The 17,858-nt window shown below is 46.6% G+C and overlaps 1 protein-coding gene across 1 annotated transcript in view; it reads left to right on the plus strand.

Moving 5' to 3' along the window:
• The first annotated feature begins 1,416 nt into the window (after positions 1-1,416).
• PRKG1 (protein kinase cGMP-dependent 1) overlaps positions 1,417-17,858 on the plus strand; it is a 476,628-nt gene continuing 460,186 nt past the window's right edge. Inside the window, exon 1 of the mRNA XM_057415674.1 lies at positions 1,417-1,983. Within this exon, the coding sequence (XP_057271657.1) occupies positions 1,718-1,983 (266 nt within the window). The 5' untranslated portion in view covers positions 1,417-1,717. The remainder of the gene's footprint in view (positions 1,984-17,858) is intronic.

A 17,858-nucleotide genomic window follows, 5' to 3' on the forward strand; every position in this document is an offset into this window, starting at 1 on the left:
ACAAGATTTTAACAAGGAAACATATGAAGATGCTGAACATCGGTGCGTGCCCGAGCTCCCTCTCCCCAGCATCATCCCTTCCCTTCCGGAGCAGTGGGTTGAGGGCCTGTGTATCTAAATCTTTGCCCTGTACTACACGATGGTTTCCTACACGAGATGGCGCTCTTCGCCTAGCAATAGACTAAAAGGCAATTAATTTTATTAATTACTATTCACCCCCCAGCGCTTGCTCCCCTCTGTTCTGCCTGACCCCTTGGCCCAAGGGTTGCTTCTAAGCTACGGATAGGAATTGAGAGCAGCTCTGACTGCAGTTTCCAACCACACATGAAAGGCTGGGGGACAGATAGAAATGTGCTAAAACACCCCACCACCTCCAACTCAATGAAGAGAGGCTGCTAATTGATTTTTCCATCTTAATTTGAGACTCCATTGATACGTCTTGTCCTCCAAGCCCAGCTCAGATGCTTTGCCTCATCCTTGTCTTCCCGTCCTCCCCCCCCCCCCCCCCGGAGGCCTTCAAGCCCCAAACCCAGGCGACAAGACCCCATGGCTGCCTCAGGTTGGGGCGCAGATCCTGAGAGCTTCCTGTGCACATTTTGTCCCCAAGGCCTGGCTGTGGGGCTGGGCCAGGTTCTCCCTTTATGTCTGCAGCAGGGAGCTCCTGTCCTCCTTACTGGAAGCAAGGATGGTTTGGGAGGGAAATGTGATAGGGGAGCTGATGGTGTCCTTTGCCAGCCAGCGTTAAAGATTCATGTGCATGATGGGCTCTTCCAAATAAGTCCAGGAAGGGTGAGTTTCTGCCTCCTCAGAGCTGCTGGCAAGCACTTAGGCTGCCTGCCCTCTCCAGCCCCCAGCCACCATCCCCCTGGGAGACCAGGTGCCACCAGGGCCCAAGCGTCTGTATGCTCTGCTCCCTCATGGTATGTGGTGCAGACTGTCTATGCATGCTGGGATGAGGGGTACCCCATATGGAGGAAGTTGGGTGCCCCCTAGGATGATGGGGGTGACCAGCATGTGTGTGTGGTGACCTGGAGGAGGGTGGGGAACAGAGCACCCTCGTGGGAAGCAATGTAGGTGCCCAAGAGGGGTGGGATGAGGGGTGCTCCAGGGGGGAAGTCCACAGAACGTCGTGGCAGGGAGGGATACAGGGTGCTAAAGCAAGGACAGAGGTCGAGTACTCCAGGGATGGGGGTACCCAGGAGGGGTACTACAGCAGCGCGGGATGTGGAGTGACCCGGGGTGTGGGATGCTGAGCTCCCGGGAGGGAGGGCCGGGCGGGGAGGGGGGCGGCTCCACATGGCTCATTAGCAGAAGGCAATTTAATATTTATGAAGTGCTCTTGTTTGAATCCCAAGTCTTCGGCTCCAGTTACAAGGAGCTGCGTCACCCTTCGATCACATGGTAGTTGTTGCTATTTCCAGGATCCCAGCTTCGCAGAGTGGCACAAAAGCTCTTTCCTCTTTTCTTGTCTTTTTCCTCTTCTTTCTTCCTTTCTGTTTTTGCCCTCCGCGCCCGGGTTTCCCGCTCGCCGGCTGCCGACGGAGCGCAGGGCTGCGTTTGGGGATGCCGGGGCCGCTGCCCTGACCCGGGGCGGGCAGGAGCCGCCTTCCCCCCGCCCCTCTCCCGGGGAGCGGATCTGGCCGCTGCTCTCGATGAGAGCTGCCCGCTCCGACCCGGGACCGGCTCGGCACTAGTGCCGGGGGGGGTTACCCCCAAAATGACCGAGCTGGAAGGGGACTTCACTAAGCTGCTGCTGCTGAAGGAGGAGCGGATCAAGGAGCTGGAGCGGCGCTTGGGAGAGAAGGACGAGGAGATCCAGGAGCTGCGCCGGCGGCTGCACAAATGCCAGTCGGTGCTGCCGGCCCCCAGCCCGCACATCGGGCCCCGCACTACCCGGGCACAGGGTATCTCGGCCGAGCCGCAGACCTATCGCTCCTTCCACGACCTCCGCCAGGCTTTCCGCAAGTTCACCAAGGCCGAGAGGTAGGGACGGGCACCCTCCTACGAGAAACCCATTCCCGAGTGGAGCGGCCAGGAGGGAGGAAGAGAGGCAGGCGGTGGGACATCGCAACCCCTCCCCCCCGCCTTCCCGGCTCGGGTCCCCGGAGAAGCGGCATCGATCGTGCCCGGGGGGCTAGAGGAAGCGCCGGGCGCATTAGGGGCTTTCAGCCGCCGGGAAGGAGCCCTGCGGGGGATCGGATAACCCATTACCGGCGGCCCGGCCCCCCTTCCTTTCCCTGCCTCGGCTCCGCTCCGGCTCCCCGGGGTGAGCTCGGCCGGGGGCGGGGGGGGGCGGGGGCTGGGAGGACCCGGCGGGGCGGGAGGCCGCGGTGCCTTCCCGGAGCTGGGAAAAGTTTGCAGCGGCGCCGGGAAGTTCTTTGGCCGCTGCCCGAGGCCCTAGGCGGGCAGCACCCGCCCGCTACATACCCCGGGCAGGTGATGCTTCTCCCCCCTAAACCTGTCCGGACCCCATCCTCCCAACGGGTTCCCCAAAAGCTAAAGCTCACGCTCCTCCACCCGCGGGCTTTGCAGCGGTGCTTTGCCTCCAGCTACTCTCCTGCGCCGGGGTCAGGCATCCAGGGAGGGGGAAGTGGTGGTGTGGGGAGCGTGGTCTGCATCCCTCAGTCCGGGTACTCCGGCAGTTTCAAGCGCGGTAGTCTTGCCTTAATACACCGTGTGAAACCGAGGGAGCGCGGTGCTGGTCTGGATCCCGGGGGATTTTGAGCGTTACGGGGAAGTTGCCGTGGGATCGCACAAGTTCTGTGCGACTGCAGCGCGCGGGACCAAGTATCACCCTCCTTTCGACAGAAGCTGTCTCTGGCTTTCACCGAGTTAGAGATGGTCTCGATTCTTCCGTGCGTGACCGTTCATTTCAGCACAATCATTCCTGGCAGTATTTCTCCTAGCCGGGTGTATCTGGGTGTGGATCCCCACCGCTCTCCGCAATCTTCTCATAAAATGTACCTTGTCGGTACCCAGATCAAACTCCTGCCCTTTCCTCTGCTCTTCGTTAACGAGACTATTGCTCGTTTGAAGATAAATGAGGAGTGCTTGGCTCTGGGCTTTTTTTGTTGTTGTTGGGTTGGGTGTTTTTTTTTGTTTGTTTGTTTTCTCTTTTTGTTGGTATTTTTTTCTCCTGACTGTATGGGTGATTTCATAAAGCAAACTGCTATGCACAGGGAGGTGTGTGACTGCCGGCCATGCAAGCAGAGCGTGTCCATCTGTCCTCCCTGGGTTAGCACATCCCTTTGTATGCCTGGCCCAAAGCACAGGCTGCGTATTGCAGGTGGAGAAGAAACCCAGGTCCAGCTTCTTCCTCTGCCATTTCTTTTTTTGAAGGCTGTGATAGTCCTGAGCCTCAACTACCACAGGGGAAGGTGACAGCAACTTGACACCTGGGGTAACGGCAGGGACCCTGATGCTCACCCATGTGTAATAACTCACTTAGAAGCTATTAAACCTGCTCGTGGCCCTGCGGAGTTCTAATCCTCACCTGAGTCTTTCCCCTGATGTTTCCAGCATGGGCTGGCAGGCCAGCACCAGAAAATGCTGCGTCCATGTGATGTTGTGAAGGTTGTTTGCCTCATTCTGTATTGCTCCCATCACCCAGAGATGTTGTTTCAGCGTGCAGGAAAAACTCTCGGTGGGGCATGCGGGCATTTCCCATTGCCCTCTGGCCTGGCACTACATCCCCCGGCATTTTCCCATACCTCGGGCTTGCTTGTGGTAGCCATGACGATGGTAACCAAGCCAGCTTGGGATTGCTCTCAAATTTTAATTAAGGTCCACTTAATTCTTCTCCCATCTCACTGCTGGAAGAGTGATGGGCAGTTGCACAGTGTATTGAGCATGCTGTGCCCACAGCCTGCCTTTTTTTGCCTTTATTGTCCCCATGTTAATACCTCCCAGTGGGTTAAATAAATGTATATTTCTGTGGTCAGCATCTCACCCATTGACCGGTTCCAGGTTGCTGCTACAGCATCCTGGGTCCTGGGGGTAAAGGGCTTTGCTGCAGTCAACCTCTGCCAAGAGGATGATGATGTTTCCCAGTTTTTGATGCCGACTAGAGGTATAAGTGGGTCTGTCTGGTGCCAGCTCTTTTTAATGTCTCTGTGGTTTTCTCTGGCTTTTGCATCTAAAAGCTGCTGACAGCATTTTGGCTAATTTATTTAGGGGGGTAACTTATATAGCTGTAATAGCCTCCTGCCTGGGCTTTAGCCGCAGCAGCTGACAGCATCATCTAAACTGGTCATCGCACAAGTCTTCAGGTGCCTGAGAGGTTGGAGACAGGTAATACCTAATTTCTAAAACTTAGAGACAACTTCCATACCATAAAAATGCCAAGATGATGTTTAGACCTGTTTTGGGTCTTGATTTCAAGTTAATGACAATAGAAACCTATTTATCCAGGTCTGGGATCAACCTTCAAATGCTTTTTCATCTCTGAAGATAAAGATGTAGCGTCCACAACATAATTGATTTTATTTAGGGCAAACTTGTCTGTAATCTACACTGACATTTAAGAATCACGAGAAGTTGAAACTAGTAAAGGAATTAAATCTCAGCTGAAAGCAGAAAACGGAGTTTGTCTCTGGCAGTATGTTGTGTCTCATGTAACCCATCCCTGTAATGTGTAGCAGGGTCTAACCTGTAAAGACTTGCAAAGAGCCAAAGAAAGAGGCTGTGAAAACAGAAAGGTGTTGAAAGATGTGTTACCTTTTGTCTGGAAGTATGTTTTTATGCCATTATTCTTCCTGATACCCGAGTTGTATGGATTGTAATGGAAGAAAGCAGTGCTGTCTCGATAGTCAGGTGTATAGAGCTATTCTGATATAAATCAGTTTTTCTTTCAAAATAGTCAAGACACTGCCACTTTATGTCTGCTTTTCAAATTATAATTCTTTCCTGTTGTTTTCTTGATCCATTCCTGCTAGTGGATATTTGTGTTGAGGAAAAAGACACACTTCTTGAAAATGATTCATTAATTTATGTTTGTTCTGTGAGTGTTTATTCACTGTACCTAAACCCAATAAGCATTTTGGATCATACATGGATTCAGTGCTGTCTGATACAGCAATTGACAGCAGCTTATTGCACCATAAAGAAGGAAAACCAGTTTGTTGCTGTTTTTTCTAGCATGGTAAGAGCCATCCACGGTGTGACTGGATGATACAGCAGTCAAGGCACTTTGCTAATGTCTCAGAAAGCAGTTCCTAGGAAGTGATCCCCAGTTGCTAAGCAAAGGTTCTGCCACGATGCGAGCACTACAAGTGATAAATGATGCAAAAAGTAAATGCTGAGGTGTACTAAAAGCAGTTAGCTGGGACTAACAACCAGATAAGGACCGTGGGGAATTTCAAAACTGCCTCATTCCTGTGGCAAGGTGCATTTTGAAAACCTGAGGGGTGTTAACCTGTGGGGTTTCAGCATCCAAAGATGCTTCATGCCACATGAACCATCAATGTGAGCCATAATTCCCGTCTTTTAAATCATCTTCTCCCTGAATTCCAGCAACTGCGTTCTTTAATTCAGTGTAATATGCAGTTCCACCTTAAACCTGCTTATTGGGGTCAAAAGCCTTATTTGAAGCAGGGTGATGCTAAATAAAAATGTGAATGTTTTCAAATAACAATTAAATCTTTGCTTGTATTAATATGCCAGAGCCACAACTAAAAGACAGAGATGTATAAACAATTACACTTCATGTGTGTTATTATATCCTCAACTTTTGGGCCGTCCTGTCTCTGTATTTTTCCACATCAGTTTGTATCATGCAGGGTGCTGTAGATTCAATGTCAGCATCATTTGAACGAAGCAACGGGTTTCCTCACCCTGTTCCCAGTAACTTACCCATTCTTCATTGCTGCACCATCTGACTTTGTTCGCATTTTTTTTAAGGAGTTTTCCCCTCTTTTACTTTATTTTTGGGAAGTGCTTGCCACAAGATGGCAGTGGGGTCTAACGTTTAAGGTGAGATATTGGGGTGTATTGTGGTTTCAGCTTCACAGCCCTCACCCAGTCTTCTGTAAGTGGCTTTCCAGATGAAATCTCAGTGTGAATCTTTTTCCCCCCTTGCACCTTCTCTGAGGTGTTGTGGGATGCTTTACTGAAAGTGTGTGTTTAAACACAGTATTAAATATTTGTGGCTTCAGGTGGTCTATACTGTACTGTGGATGGAGGATTGGAGCTGATGCTCTTGATTTCTGTTGGAAGTTGCTGCCTCCAGTGTTTGTGATAAACTGTTGTTTGATGATGGCTCTGGCAGGATCAACCCATCTCACAGCTGCTAAGGCTGGGCGTTGTGTACCGCTCAGGCCAGGACTGACTACACAGAGGGTAAAAAACGGGAGGTCCGTAGTCCAGAACTCGAGGAAAGGTCATTTACCCTCATGGGCAGAGCTGCTTGTGTTGCTCCAGCGTAAAGCAAAGAGATCTCCTGTGAAACACAACCCTGTGTTTCTCCATCACTTCTCCCTCCTCTGTAACACAGTTTTGGCTTACAGCTCACCTGCCATAGCTGTCTCCACCACCCCTAGAGCTGGTCTGTTAATGGCTTCACCCATCCTCCAACCACCCTGAGCGTGGCAAGAGAGAGCTTATCCCTCCCTGGGGCAGCTGGGGCTGTGCCCTTCCTCCCCCAGCCCTCTTTCTGGGAACTCAGCTCCCAGCCGGGTGGCTGAGTTGCATTAATTTAGACATGATCTCATCATCTGCCAGCCGCTAAAGCAATATCGATCTTGCATTCAGCCTCCATGTGAAAAACAACCCAACTGCTTCCCTGGTACCCGTAACCACCATCCCTTAAGGCCTTGGGAAGCTGGAAAATGATCATTTGCTTTTCTGCCTTTTCTTTTTCTTTTTTTTTTTACTATTGTGGGGCAAATATGTGATATTCAGGGACAGTCTTCAATCTAAGAAAAGCACAGTTTGGCACCACAGCCAATCTAATAATTTATACCACTAAGCAGCTGTGCCTTAAATAGTTTAAGCAGACAGGCTTTCCTGTCTTTGAGTCTTCTGTGTGTCTGCTATTTGTCTTCAGCAATACCTCTGTAAGAATCAGCATCACTTTCCAAAACTCAGAGGGAGGGTCTGGGCGACAGCAGTAATTCTGACACTAACTGCTATCCTAAAAAATGCCTTTCTTCCCTCATTTACCTGTCACTGATCTGCTTCCGTCTGCTCCTGGTGTGCTGTAACAGCACACTTCTTGGATGCTTCATAGAATCACAGAATGGTTAGGGTTGGAAAGGACCTTCAGATCATTCAATTGCAACCCCCCTGCCTTGGGCAGGGACACCTCGCACTAAACCATGTCACCCAATGCTCTGTCCAACCTCGCCTTGAACACCACCAGGTACTGAGCATTTTCCACTTCCTTGGGCAACCCATTCCAGTGCCTCACCACCCTCAGAACTTCTTCCTTTCACCTAACCTAAACTTCCCCTGTTTAAGTTTAAACTCATTACCCCTTGTCCTGTCATCACAGTCCCTAATGAAGAGTCCCTCCCCAGCATCCTTATAGGCCCCTTTCAGATACTGGAAGGCTACTATGAAGTCTCCACGCAGCCTTCTCTTCTCCAGGCTGAACAGCCCCAACTTTCTCAGCCTATCTTCATACAGGAGGTGCTCCAGTCCCTCCTCTGGACTTGTTCCAACAGTTCCATGTCTTTTTTTATGTTGAGGACACCAGAACTGCACACAATACTCCAGGTGAGGTCTCACAAGAGCAGAGTAGAGGGGCAGGATCACCTCCTTCAACCTGCTGGTCACACTCCTTTTGATGCAGCCCAGGATACGGTTGGCTTTCTGGGCTGTGAGCACACACTGAAGCCGGCTCATGTTAAGTTTCTCATGGATCAACACCCCCAAGTCCTTCTCCGCAGGGCTGCTCTGAATCTCTTCTCTGCCCAGCCTGTAGTTGTGCCTGGGATTGCTCTGACCCGGGTGTAGGACCTTGCACTTGGCATGGTTAAACTTCATGAGGTTGGCATCAGCCCACCTCACAAGTGTGTCAAGGTCCCTCTGGATGGCATTCCTTCCCTCCAGGGTATCAACCGAACCACACAGCTTGGTGTCATCGGCAAACTTGCTGAGGGCGCACTCAATCCCACTGTCCATGTCAGCGACAAAGATGTTGAACAAGACAGGTCCCAGCACCGATCCCTGAGGGACACCACTCGTTACTGGTCTCCAGCTGGACATTGAGCCATTGACCACAACTCTTTGTGTGCGGCCATCCAGCCAGTTCTTTATCCACCGAGTGCTCCACCTATCAAACTGATGTCTGTCCAATTTAGAGACAAGGATGTCGTGTGGGACAGTGTCGAATGCTTTGCACAAGTCCAGGTAGATGACATCAACTGCCCTACCCCTGTCCATCAGTTCTGTAGCCCCATCATAGAAGGCCTCCAAATTGGTCAGGCAGGATTTCCCCTTAGTGAAGCCATGCTGGCTGTCACCAAGGACCTTGTTGTTTTTCATGTGCCTTAGCATGCCTTCCAGGAGAATCTGCTCCAAGATTTTGCCAGGCACAGAGGTGAGACTGACTGGTCTGTAATCCCCGGGTCATCCATTTTCCCCTTCTTGAAAATGAGGGTTATATTTCCCTTTTTCCAGTTTTTAGGAACTTCACCTGACTACCATGATTTTTCAAATATGATGGACAGTGGCTTAGCAACTTCATTTGACAGCTCCTTCAGGTCCTGCAGATGGATTTCATCAGGTCCCATGGACTTGTGCATGTTCAGGTTCTTAAGGTGATCTTGAACATGATCCTCTCCTACAGTGGGCCTAAGGTCTTCATTCTCACAGTCCCTGCGTCTGCTTTCCAAGTCTTGGGTGGTGTGGCACTTGCCGGTGAAGACTGAGGCAAAGAATTCATTGAGAATGTCAGCCTTCTCCAAATTGAGGGTAGCTACTTCTCCCATTTTCTTGTGGAAAGGGCTCACATTATCCCAAGTCTGACTTTTCTTAGAATCATACCTATAAAATCCTCTTTGACATCCCTGGCCCGACTCAATTCTAACTGGGCCTTAGCTTTCCTGACCTGATCCCTAGCTTCCTGGACAATGTCACTGTATTCTTCTCAGGCTGCCTGTCCCTGGGTGACTGACACTAAAGATCGTAAGGATTCTGTTAGATTCGACTATATCAGCATAGGAAGAATTAATCCTGCTCTCATTGCTTGTAGTGTTGGCAGCGTGTTGCTGGCCCAAAGACAGAGGAAAGATGAAGGATGAAAGTTTGACTGGGTGTTATTTAACTTCTGGGAGAGGCACAAAATATTGCAAAGAGAGCGATCTAATTGGGAGCCAAACTCTTTGCTTGGTCGTCTCCCTTCTAATAATTTGGATAGAGCAGCTTAACTTAGTCTGTGGCATGAAGCAGTGAAGGATATTGAGTGCAGTTTCTAGACAAAGGGTTGTTGCATGCTGTAGCAAGAGGTACAGCGCAGATCATTGGGTCCCTTGAGAGGTCTGAGGTCAGTAAAATAAGCGGAAGGATTTTAAGGAGAGAGAGAGAGAGGCAAACATTTATGGTTAATCAATTGAAACCATTTCCCTTCTTTTAATTTTTAATGGGCTGAAGATACTGCTCCCCCCTCCCTGGGCATTGCTTTCTTTGGCTCATGGTAGACCTGAAAAACAAGCCACAACGTGGGGAAATTGCACTCCAAGGCATCAGATGGCACCTCTCTGCTGGGTACAGTTAGGCGTCTGTCTGTCTGTCACCAGCAATCCTGGTGACCAATACTGTCTTTCCCATGATATTCGTTTGGTGCTTCTTTGCAGGCAGAATGGCATCACTGCTACAGCTGCACATCACAAGCAGCTAAATTGAGCTTTGCTTTCCACCTCCTGCAAAAATAATTAAAACGTATATTTATTCATATATAAATACATGAAATTAAACCAAATTTAGATTATCTAATATGATCCCTGGCCCATGTGAAAAAGGATGGACAAGATGGTTGAATTAAGAATTTTCCAGGTAGGTTTTAATGACAACTTGAAATATTTGGTTTTGCTATAAATTTCTCAGTTTTGCACCGAGGAAAGCCTACAACACTGTTAACACAGAATCGCAAACCTGATTGTCACCATCATGGCCAGCAGCTTGTGCTTTGCCTGCTGGGTCTCAGTACCCTCCTACCGACATGATGCTGTGAAGGGGGTGACTATCCTATCTAGGATAGGGCCCAGGATGGGCAGGGAATGAGCTGCCGTGGCCTGTCCCTGGCTGACGCAGAGTTGTTCCCAGCAGCGTCATCGCAAATTCTTCCTTCTGCCTATTTTTAAATGACTCAAGTCATGAGGCTTTCAGTGCCTCCCTTGGGGAATAAACCACAGGCAGACAGATTTTCAGGCAGCTGCCAGACTACTGTATAACCTACCTTTTGCCTGCTTTGGTTACGAATCCCTGAAAATGTGATTACATATAAGCCTATAGCTTCACTCCCAGGCAAGGTCGCAATAAACTGCTTTTCTCTCTTGGATCTTTGAGGTGAGTTCATGTAAAAAAACATATCAGGGAGATGTGATCTAACAGATGTGCTATTTTTCTGCAACAACTTGTGGACATCACTTGGTTTGGAGGAGAAAAAGGTCCTCTGTCTCACTTGCTGCTGCTTTTTTAAAGGTAGCACATAGATGTAGACATAAAGTACTATAAAGTGCTTGGTCACAGTTGCTCTTTATTTGGATTCTTTTTAGTCACAGCAAGTGTCATTTTGGTCACAACTGTACCATGGAAAAGGTAGTTCTCTAGCAAAAATCCCCTGGGTGGTGAAGTGTATTGAAATAAAAGGAGATAGAAGGAACTAAAATAAGACTGTGAGTCCCTCTTTGCAGCTTTACTAATGAGAAACTTCAGGTAAAACCTTTCCCAAGATATCCACTTGGTTGCCTGTGGAGTTGATGCAGGTCCTGAAAAATATCTAACAGAGCTTGGCAAGGGGCTTCATAAAGAGTTTTATCCCCTTGCCACGACCTCATGGCTGGAAAAGATGAGGACTGCTTTTTTCTTATTTTTTTTTCCTACATTTTGATGTTCTTTCAGCATATTGGTTCCATCAGTAATAAAACCTTGCAGTCACAAATGAAGCACGTGTCTGTGAAGATGCTAGAAAAGATTGAGAGAGGGAGGCTGAGCTCAGGACTGTGCATGTGCTGGCAGGACTTAGGATGCTCCATACTGCACTTCAGGGATCTGCAAGCACAAATGGTGGTGGTTATATTTTTTGATCAAATTCACACTTAGGGCAAAGCCCAAGGTTTGTGGAAATACTGCAAGAGAGGGGAAACAACTCCAGTAGTACAATCAAATCTCTTGGCTATGTCCACTGTGGTCATGAGAGGTGGGAATATCAGGTGTTGGTCATGTACCTGATGGAGAAAGGGAATTTCTGAGTCATCACCCAAATCTGTCATGCTGATGCTATGGCTTTTGGGCTCCTCATCCTGAGGGACTGCTCTTACTCATCTGGGCATGGCCTTGAGTAACCAGCTGTAGTTGCAATGTTGTCTGTGCTGAGAGTGGACCAGAGACCCTTCAAACTAAATCTTTCTGGAGTTTCTGAGATGCCAGAGGCTTAGTGCTCCGAAGTGATGAGCTCTTTGAAGTCAAATCTGCCCGCAAAGTGGTTGTGGCTATACCCAGACCTCATGGCAAGAGAGTCAACCAAAGCTTTGATGGTTTGGGAGAGCAGAGATGCTGTGCAGCCAGAGGGACAATCCTAGATTTGATGCAGGCTCCAATGATGTTCTGATGAGCCTGTGACCAGGACTAGGTCTGCTGTGCCCCAGTAACCTCTCACCTGGCTGCCTCCACCAGCTCCTGTTTTGATTGCTGCTCAACGATTAGATTAATGAAGACTGCTTTATCATCTGATGGCTTCCTCTCTTCTCATGTAAAAATTTGAATACATCCCCAAGAACTTGTCAAAGGAAAATGTTTTACTGGTGCACAAACAAGCTGATTTAAACAATGCTGGGCTAAAAAAAAACCCCCAAAACCACAAAACTCATTTGTATCTTTCTCTGCTTTTGACCCTAGCTGATAATGATAGTTGGTTTTGGGGGGGCCTTTTGCAATGCACTCCAATGCGTTCGATTCCAGTGTAATGGAGCAGGTATAGCTTTTCATTTAGTTTAAATGTCAATTAGAACAGGAAATGATATACAGTCCTAAAACACAGATGATGGCTTTCCTGAAAGACTATGAGCTGTGAAGGACATGCCGAAGCAGCTATGTGTTACTTTTCCTCTCCCAAGAGACACTGTGTATCTTTGAAAGAGTGAGGATCCATTAAAATTGTCCATTAAAGATGTGAGGGATGTTGTATGCTGTTATACACACTGGAGCAAGACTGCCTGCCCTTTCTAGGGCTTGAAAGCCTTTCTATATTTTACAGGGAGAATATATCAAGAGGAACTTTAATAGAGGCACGTTATGGATAGTGCATGCTGGTACAGCAGCAGGTGAATGTGATATTAAAGTCCTCCTGACCTCCAGTGGTATAGGATTTGGGTTAGAGGCAACAGAAAAATTAAAGCTGAAGATGTTACTTAAGCATAAGGATAGTTTTACCTCTGTTTCACTTAAATCGGGTTTATTTTGTGCTCCTTTGACATTGACTCTCTTGGAGCATTTGTGGTTTTGAGATCCATTGGTATGTGGAATGGGGTAAAAACATACACCTGCAATGTCCTTGTAGCAGTAAATTACTGCAAGTTGGTCCTGTGACCATTAAAGTTCAAATGGCATAGAATCGCTTCGTAGAAAAGAAAGTACTAATTTACATGAAAGGCCCAGAAGGTGACTGCACAGGTGGGAAACATGTTCAGGACATCAGCATTTTAACAGCTGGGTTTTCTGGCATACAGTTTGCAGTAATGGAGTACAGTGCGAAGCTGTGATTGATTCCATCAAGTGCAACAGGAAGGGAATTTTGAATTGTTTTCATTTGTATTTTGTTCTTTGTTAGAAGTTCCTATAAAATCCTCCAAGATAAAAGCCACCGCCAGGATTTTAAATGACCAATCAGTGTACAAATTCTGAACAAAAAAAAAAAAAAAGTAAAAATAAGGGATCAGGTCCTGACTGTAATTCCACTTTCTATTTATGTATCTGCATGTGATATTTTCAGTGTTTGATTTCTTTAAACTCTTTAATGCTTCATATGCTGAGGATTGGCCCAAGAGCCGTGTTTTGTATTATTTATCCTGCAGTGTATGAAAATGGGAGGATAACTGGGGATAGTTTCTCCAGCAGCTAATGTGACGAGATCTCAAACAAATATGCCCAAATCCCTTGAGTGGCTTAACATGCATGCCAAAATTTGGGTGTATGGTAGATGCTTTTGGCATAATAACTTAGCCAAAATGCAACTTTAATAACTGGATTTGGTGGGTGTAACAGGAAGGGCTCCCTTAAGAAACGCACCCTGAAGGGTGGCTTCCAGCTGGGTTGTTTTTAATGGTTTGAAGGCATGTCACAAGCAAATATGGTGCAAAGAAAGATGCAAGGAGAGATATTATGCTTTGAATAGGGCTGATGAGTAGTTGCTAAACTTACTTAAACACTTATCTAAAAAAAACCCCCAAAACTAGAAGGTGCAAATACATCGAAATATTCCTTCATGCTGAAGTCCATGATTTTCTTGAAAGTCAAAAGAAAAGAAATCTGTGTGCTGGGAAGAGTCTTGTGGAAATTCAGCAAGCACAGAAAAGTTCGATTTGGAGTAACTTGGAAAGGCACCACTGTGAAAAGCTCTGAAGGAGCAAACAGCTCTTGAGAGGCATGGGTGTGTAACTGCTTTATAAAATTGCTTTGCAATTATTAGACGGCTGTTTTGTCCCGTGTCTGTAAGAATTATGCCCAGGAACACAGCAGCAGGAATATGCTCCTATTGGACTGTAATATGGCTTGGTGGCAAGAAAACCTTTGAATTTTGTGTTTGGAGGGAAGCGGCTCCCAGGAACAAACCCAGTCCCTGGGTTGGGATTGTTGCTGCTGTCATGAGCAGAAGGAAACGCAGACTGCAGTATGCTAGAGAGTATTTTTGGTAAAATAACTGGAAAGTTGCTTTAGTTTGGTAGACACAGGGGAGAATGTTGGTGATAACAAGGCTGTGTCTCCAAGGGTACTCAGGCATTTTTGTTTTTCATCTCCCAGCACTTAGCACTGGAGGGCAGTGGTGTCTGAGAAGATGAGTGGAAAAATAAAACCACAGATGAGGAATATAGATAGCATAGCTCCTGGGCAATGAATGCAACACATGCCTAAGACATTAACCAAGTAATTGAGGATTAGAGTGAGGATTTTATTATTTAAGGGTATTTCTTTGTCTTGCATTACCTTAAAATCATATCTCATAGCTGGGTAGTGTTTGGTATATTGTTTCTGTCCCCATCACAACAGCATTATGCAACACTGTGCTGACCACGTCAGTGATGCTATGGAGAATGTGTTGCAGCCCACCTCTCTGCCTCGGTTTCCTTACCTGGACATCCAGAGGGCTCATGTGGCCCAGCCCCATGACAATAATAAAAATGAGGTGATTTGTTAAATATGGAAGGCGATAAACATGGGCAAGTGGGATGAGCTCGCTTTGATTAATTGTATTCTGGCTACCAAAACCATGGAATATCTTCAACCCACGCATATCCATTTAATGAAAATGTTTTCTTGGTGCAGCCCTGAGGTGGGGGGGGGGGTTGGGGGGGGGGGGGGAGCAGGGCAAAGGGTGAAGAAAGCAGAAATAATCTGGGCATTTCAGTCCAACAGCTTCATCTCTGTATGGGAAGTCTGGGCTTGTTCACTGCAGTCAAAGAAGATGCTAATTTGGGATGCATTCAGCATGGACTGTATCTACAAGCTTAGTATCTCTCGAGTGCAGTGGGCACTTTGCATGTGGGTGCTTTGCATTGTCATGGGCTATTTTAAAACTTGCAGTGCAGGTGAAATACATTTGGGTAACTTCAACCTTGACCTTCAGAAACCAGGGTCTCAAATGCTTCCCCACTGCATGGTGCAGCTCTGCAGAGGCAGAAGGGGCATGGAAATTGCTTGCTGTACAGCCCTGGCTTGTTTTCTGTTGCCTCCCTGCACAATAGTTCCCTCTCTTCTTTCTATGAATCCTTTCCTATTCTGCTTGCACAGAGGTGGTCCCTTAAGAGCTACGAGGTGATGGAGTCTCCACCATTGACAGCTCCACCAGCATCATAGAAAAGGACCAAGAAGGTGGATATATCTTTTAACTGTATTTTTCTGTAAAAGTAATACTGAACAAGATTAACTAGAGAAGCACATCCTTTAAACACAAGCAGTTTTCTGACACACCTGTCTCAATTTATGTTCCTTTCAAAACCAGGACTGGGTGTTCAGTAATAGCATGAGATTTTTTCCTTACTAATGTGTGTTGGTTTAATTTGCAATTTGATCACTGATGGAATAAAGTTGTTTAGAAGAAGGTAATTGGATAGTTATCTCCTCAAAATAAGTATCTCCTGTGTTGTCTAACCTGGGTCTTAATATTTACCTGGCAGATACGCGTTTTCCTTTGCTGTGATGTTTGCCTACTAGCAAGGAACTGCAGCTGCGCACAGAGCAGGAAAGCCTTTCTTTGCAACATGATATTTGATCCTAGCTACTATAACTGCAATTAAGAAATTTTATTCCAAGTCCCTATGGGAGCTCCTGAAAAAGCCCCCAGGAATAACCATATTTCTGCTGGGTTTGACTTGCTGGCTTACTTGGCCCATTACCTTCCATGTAGCTTGAATGGCTTTTGCATTATCAAATTCAATTTTCCAGCAAGTCTCTGCATAGGCTGTGTATTCACTGTGTAACTGGGGCAAATTGTGGAAAAATACTTTCTATTGTTGTTGCTGTTGTCATTATTATTTAATGCAGCATAAGTGTATCCATGTTTTGATGCTAAAGCAGGGAATTTTCATGGTGATGTACATTTTGTCCTTCTGGAGACAAGTGCTTGAAGAAATGAGAAGTCTGAGCATGGCAGATGGCAACTAATCAGGACTGGATTTGGTGTAGAAACGAAGAAACAAGGAATAATTAAGCTTGTGAAAGTGGAGAAAAAACACACTTTATGATGCTGGGGTACATTATGTTTGCTTAACCAGATATGATTTATGTGAATCTTTCTATCACAACAAGGAGCAGGATGGAAGATGCTGCAGTCTTGGAGAAATTGGTCATTCCTTTTTGATGCATCTGCTTTTAAACCATTGAATTTAGTTTTGCAAGCAGCAAAACCTCAGGTAAGTGCAATAGTGCCAGGCTACAGCACATCTCCAAATCCACAAAAAAGGACTTACCAGGGGGATGCTGCTCTAGAGCTTGTGCAAAGGAAAAGCAGCATTAGTGATGGAATACAGTGTACGATGATTGGATTAATTACGGCTAGTGTCCATCATGGTATATACATCTGGGCAGCGGCTTGATGACTTAGTAAGTGGGCAAGATGACTTGTTTATTTCAGTAAATGGGAAAGCATCTGCTTATTAAAAAAATAATGAGTTAGTGTCAACAAAGGAATTGAAACAAGGACTGTAAATAAGGACAAATAAAGGCCATTCATTGATGCAGCACTGCAAGACACTGTTTTCATTTCAGATTAAATCTTCCATTTTGCTTGGCAGTATGATGGAGAGATGGGGATGTGGCACTCAGGTGGAGGCTCATATTTGGCTGAGGGCAGTGAAGCTTAGGTTTGTCCTTTTCATGAAGTCTTGTGGGTGGTTCTGATGCCATTTCAGCCTGAGTGGAGGCAGGGTGGGGGGGAATCTCATGATCAGCTTCTATAGGGAAAATTTTCATTGAACAACACTGCAGGTGTTAGAATGTTTTTTATCAGTAGGTCGGAAAGTGGAAGTAAGATTTTTTGCCCGCAGTTTGCTAATGGGGAACATGAATAACTTACCCAGGGTGAGTGTACTGACCAGTAGCAGAGTCAGGAGGTGACCCTATCAACCGCACATATGGCCATTGCTGAAAAATAGGTCATTCTCCCCAGCTGGGAAGGCTGCATTTGCCCCATTTTGCCTCCTTTTTGTGTTCCCTTCTGCATAGAGTGGAATAGCAGGGTAACCTTAAAATCACCATCTGTTTCAAATCTTTCTGATGCCTTGTTCTCCTTGGGTTTGAGCATCTATGAAGCAAATCTATCAATATACAAGCCCAAAAGAAAGGCTGTGGCTTTCTGTCTGGGCTCTGCAGAGGTGAGATATACACCCTGTCACAGCTCACATCCTGGTGCAGTGAGGAGTCACTTCTTTGGGGAGCAGGTTGTGTGAATGCCTGGTAGATGACAGAGCGGCTGCTTTCTCAGCAACTTTATTTCTGTCTTAAACTGCCTCTGTAGCTCAGAAAAGGACTATTCAATATTAAAAAAAAATCAAAGCAGCATAAAAGGTTTTATTTGTCTCTCTCCTCCTCCCCCCTGCCACTATTGATTTTTGACACTACTTTACGAAATCTGTGTCAAGGTAAAGGATGAGTATGTTCCCTTTCATCACATGATATATATGGCTGGGGCTTTAACATGATGTTTTGGCAGTCAGGCTCTCCCTGCCAGGAGCACTTTTCTTGCTTTGATCTGCAGTTTTATTATCAGATGCCTGATTCAGGGAAAGGACTGAATTGCCATTTTGGAAACACAGACTGGAACAGTTGGTCTCCCTTGTAGAAATCCCGGAGTTTTGCATCTTCCCTTCCCTGCATAACTCAGCACTGCTGGAGCAGAGAGAGTTGAAGCAAAATTGAAATTTGCACCCTCCCATCCATGGCATTAAAATAACCACTTATAAAAATAAATTCAAAGTGTATGTTTT

Source organism: Pezoporus wallicus, unplaced genomic scaffold (genome assembly GCF_028554395.1).
Source record: "Pezoporus wallicus isolate ANWC-B61680 ecotype Strahan unplaced genomic scaffold, APGP_CSIRO_Pwel_v1 contig_736, whole genome shotgun sequence".
Classification (NCBI taxonomy): Eukaryota; Metazoa; Chordata; class Aves; order Psittaciformes; family Psittacidae; genus Pezoporus; species Pezoporus wallicus.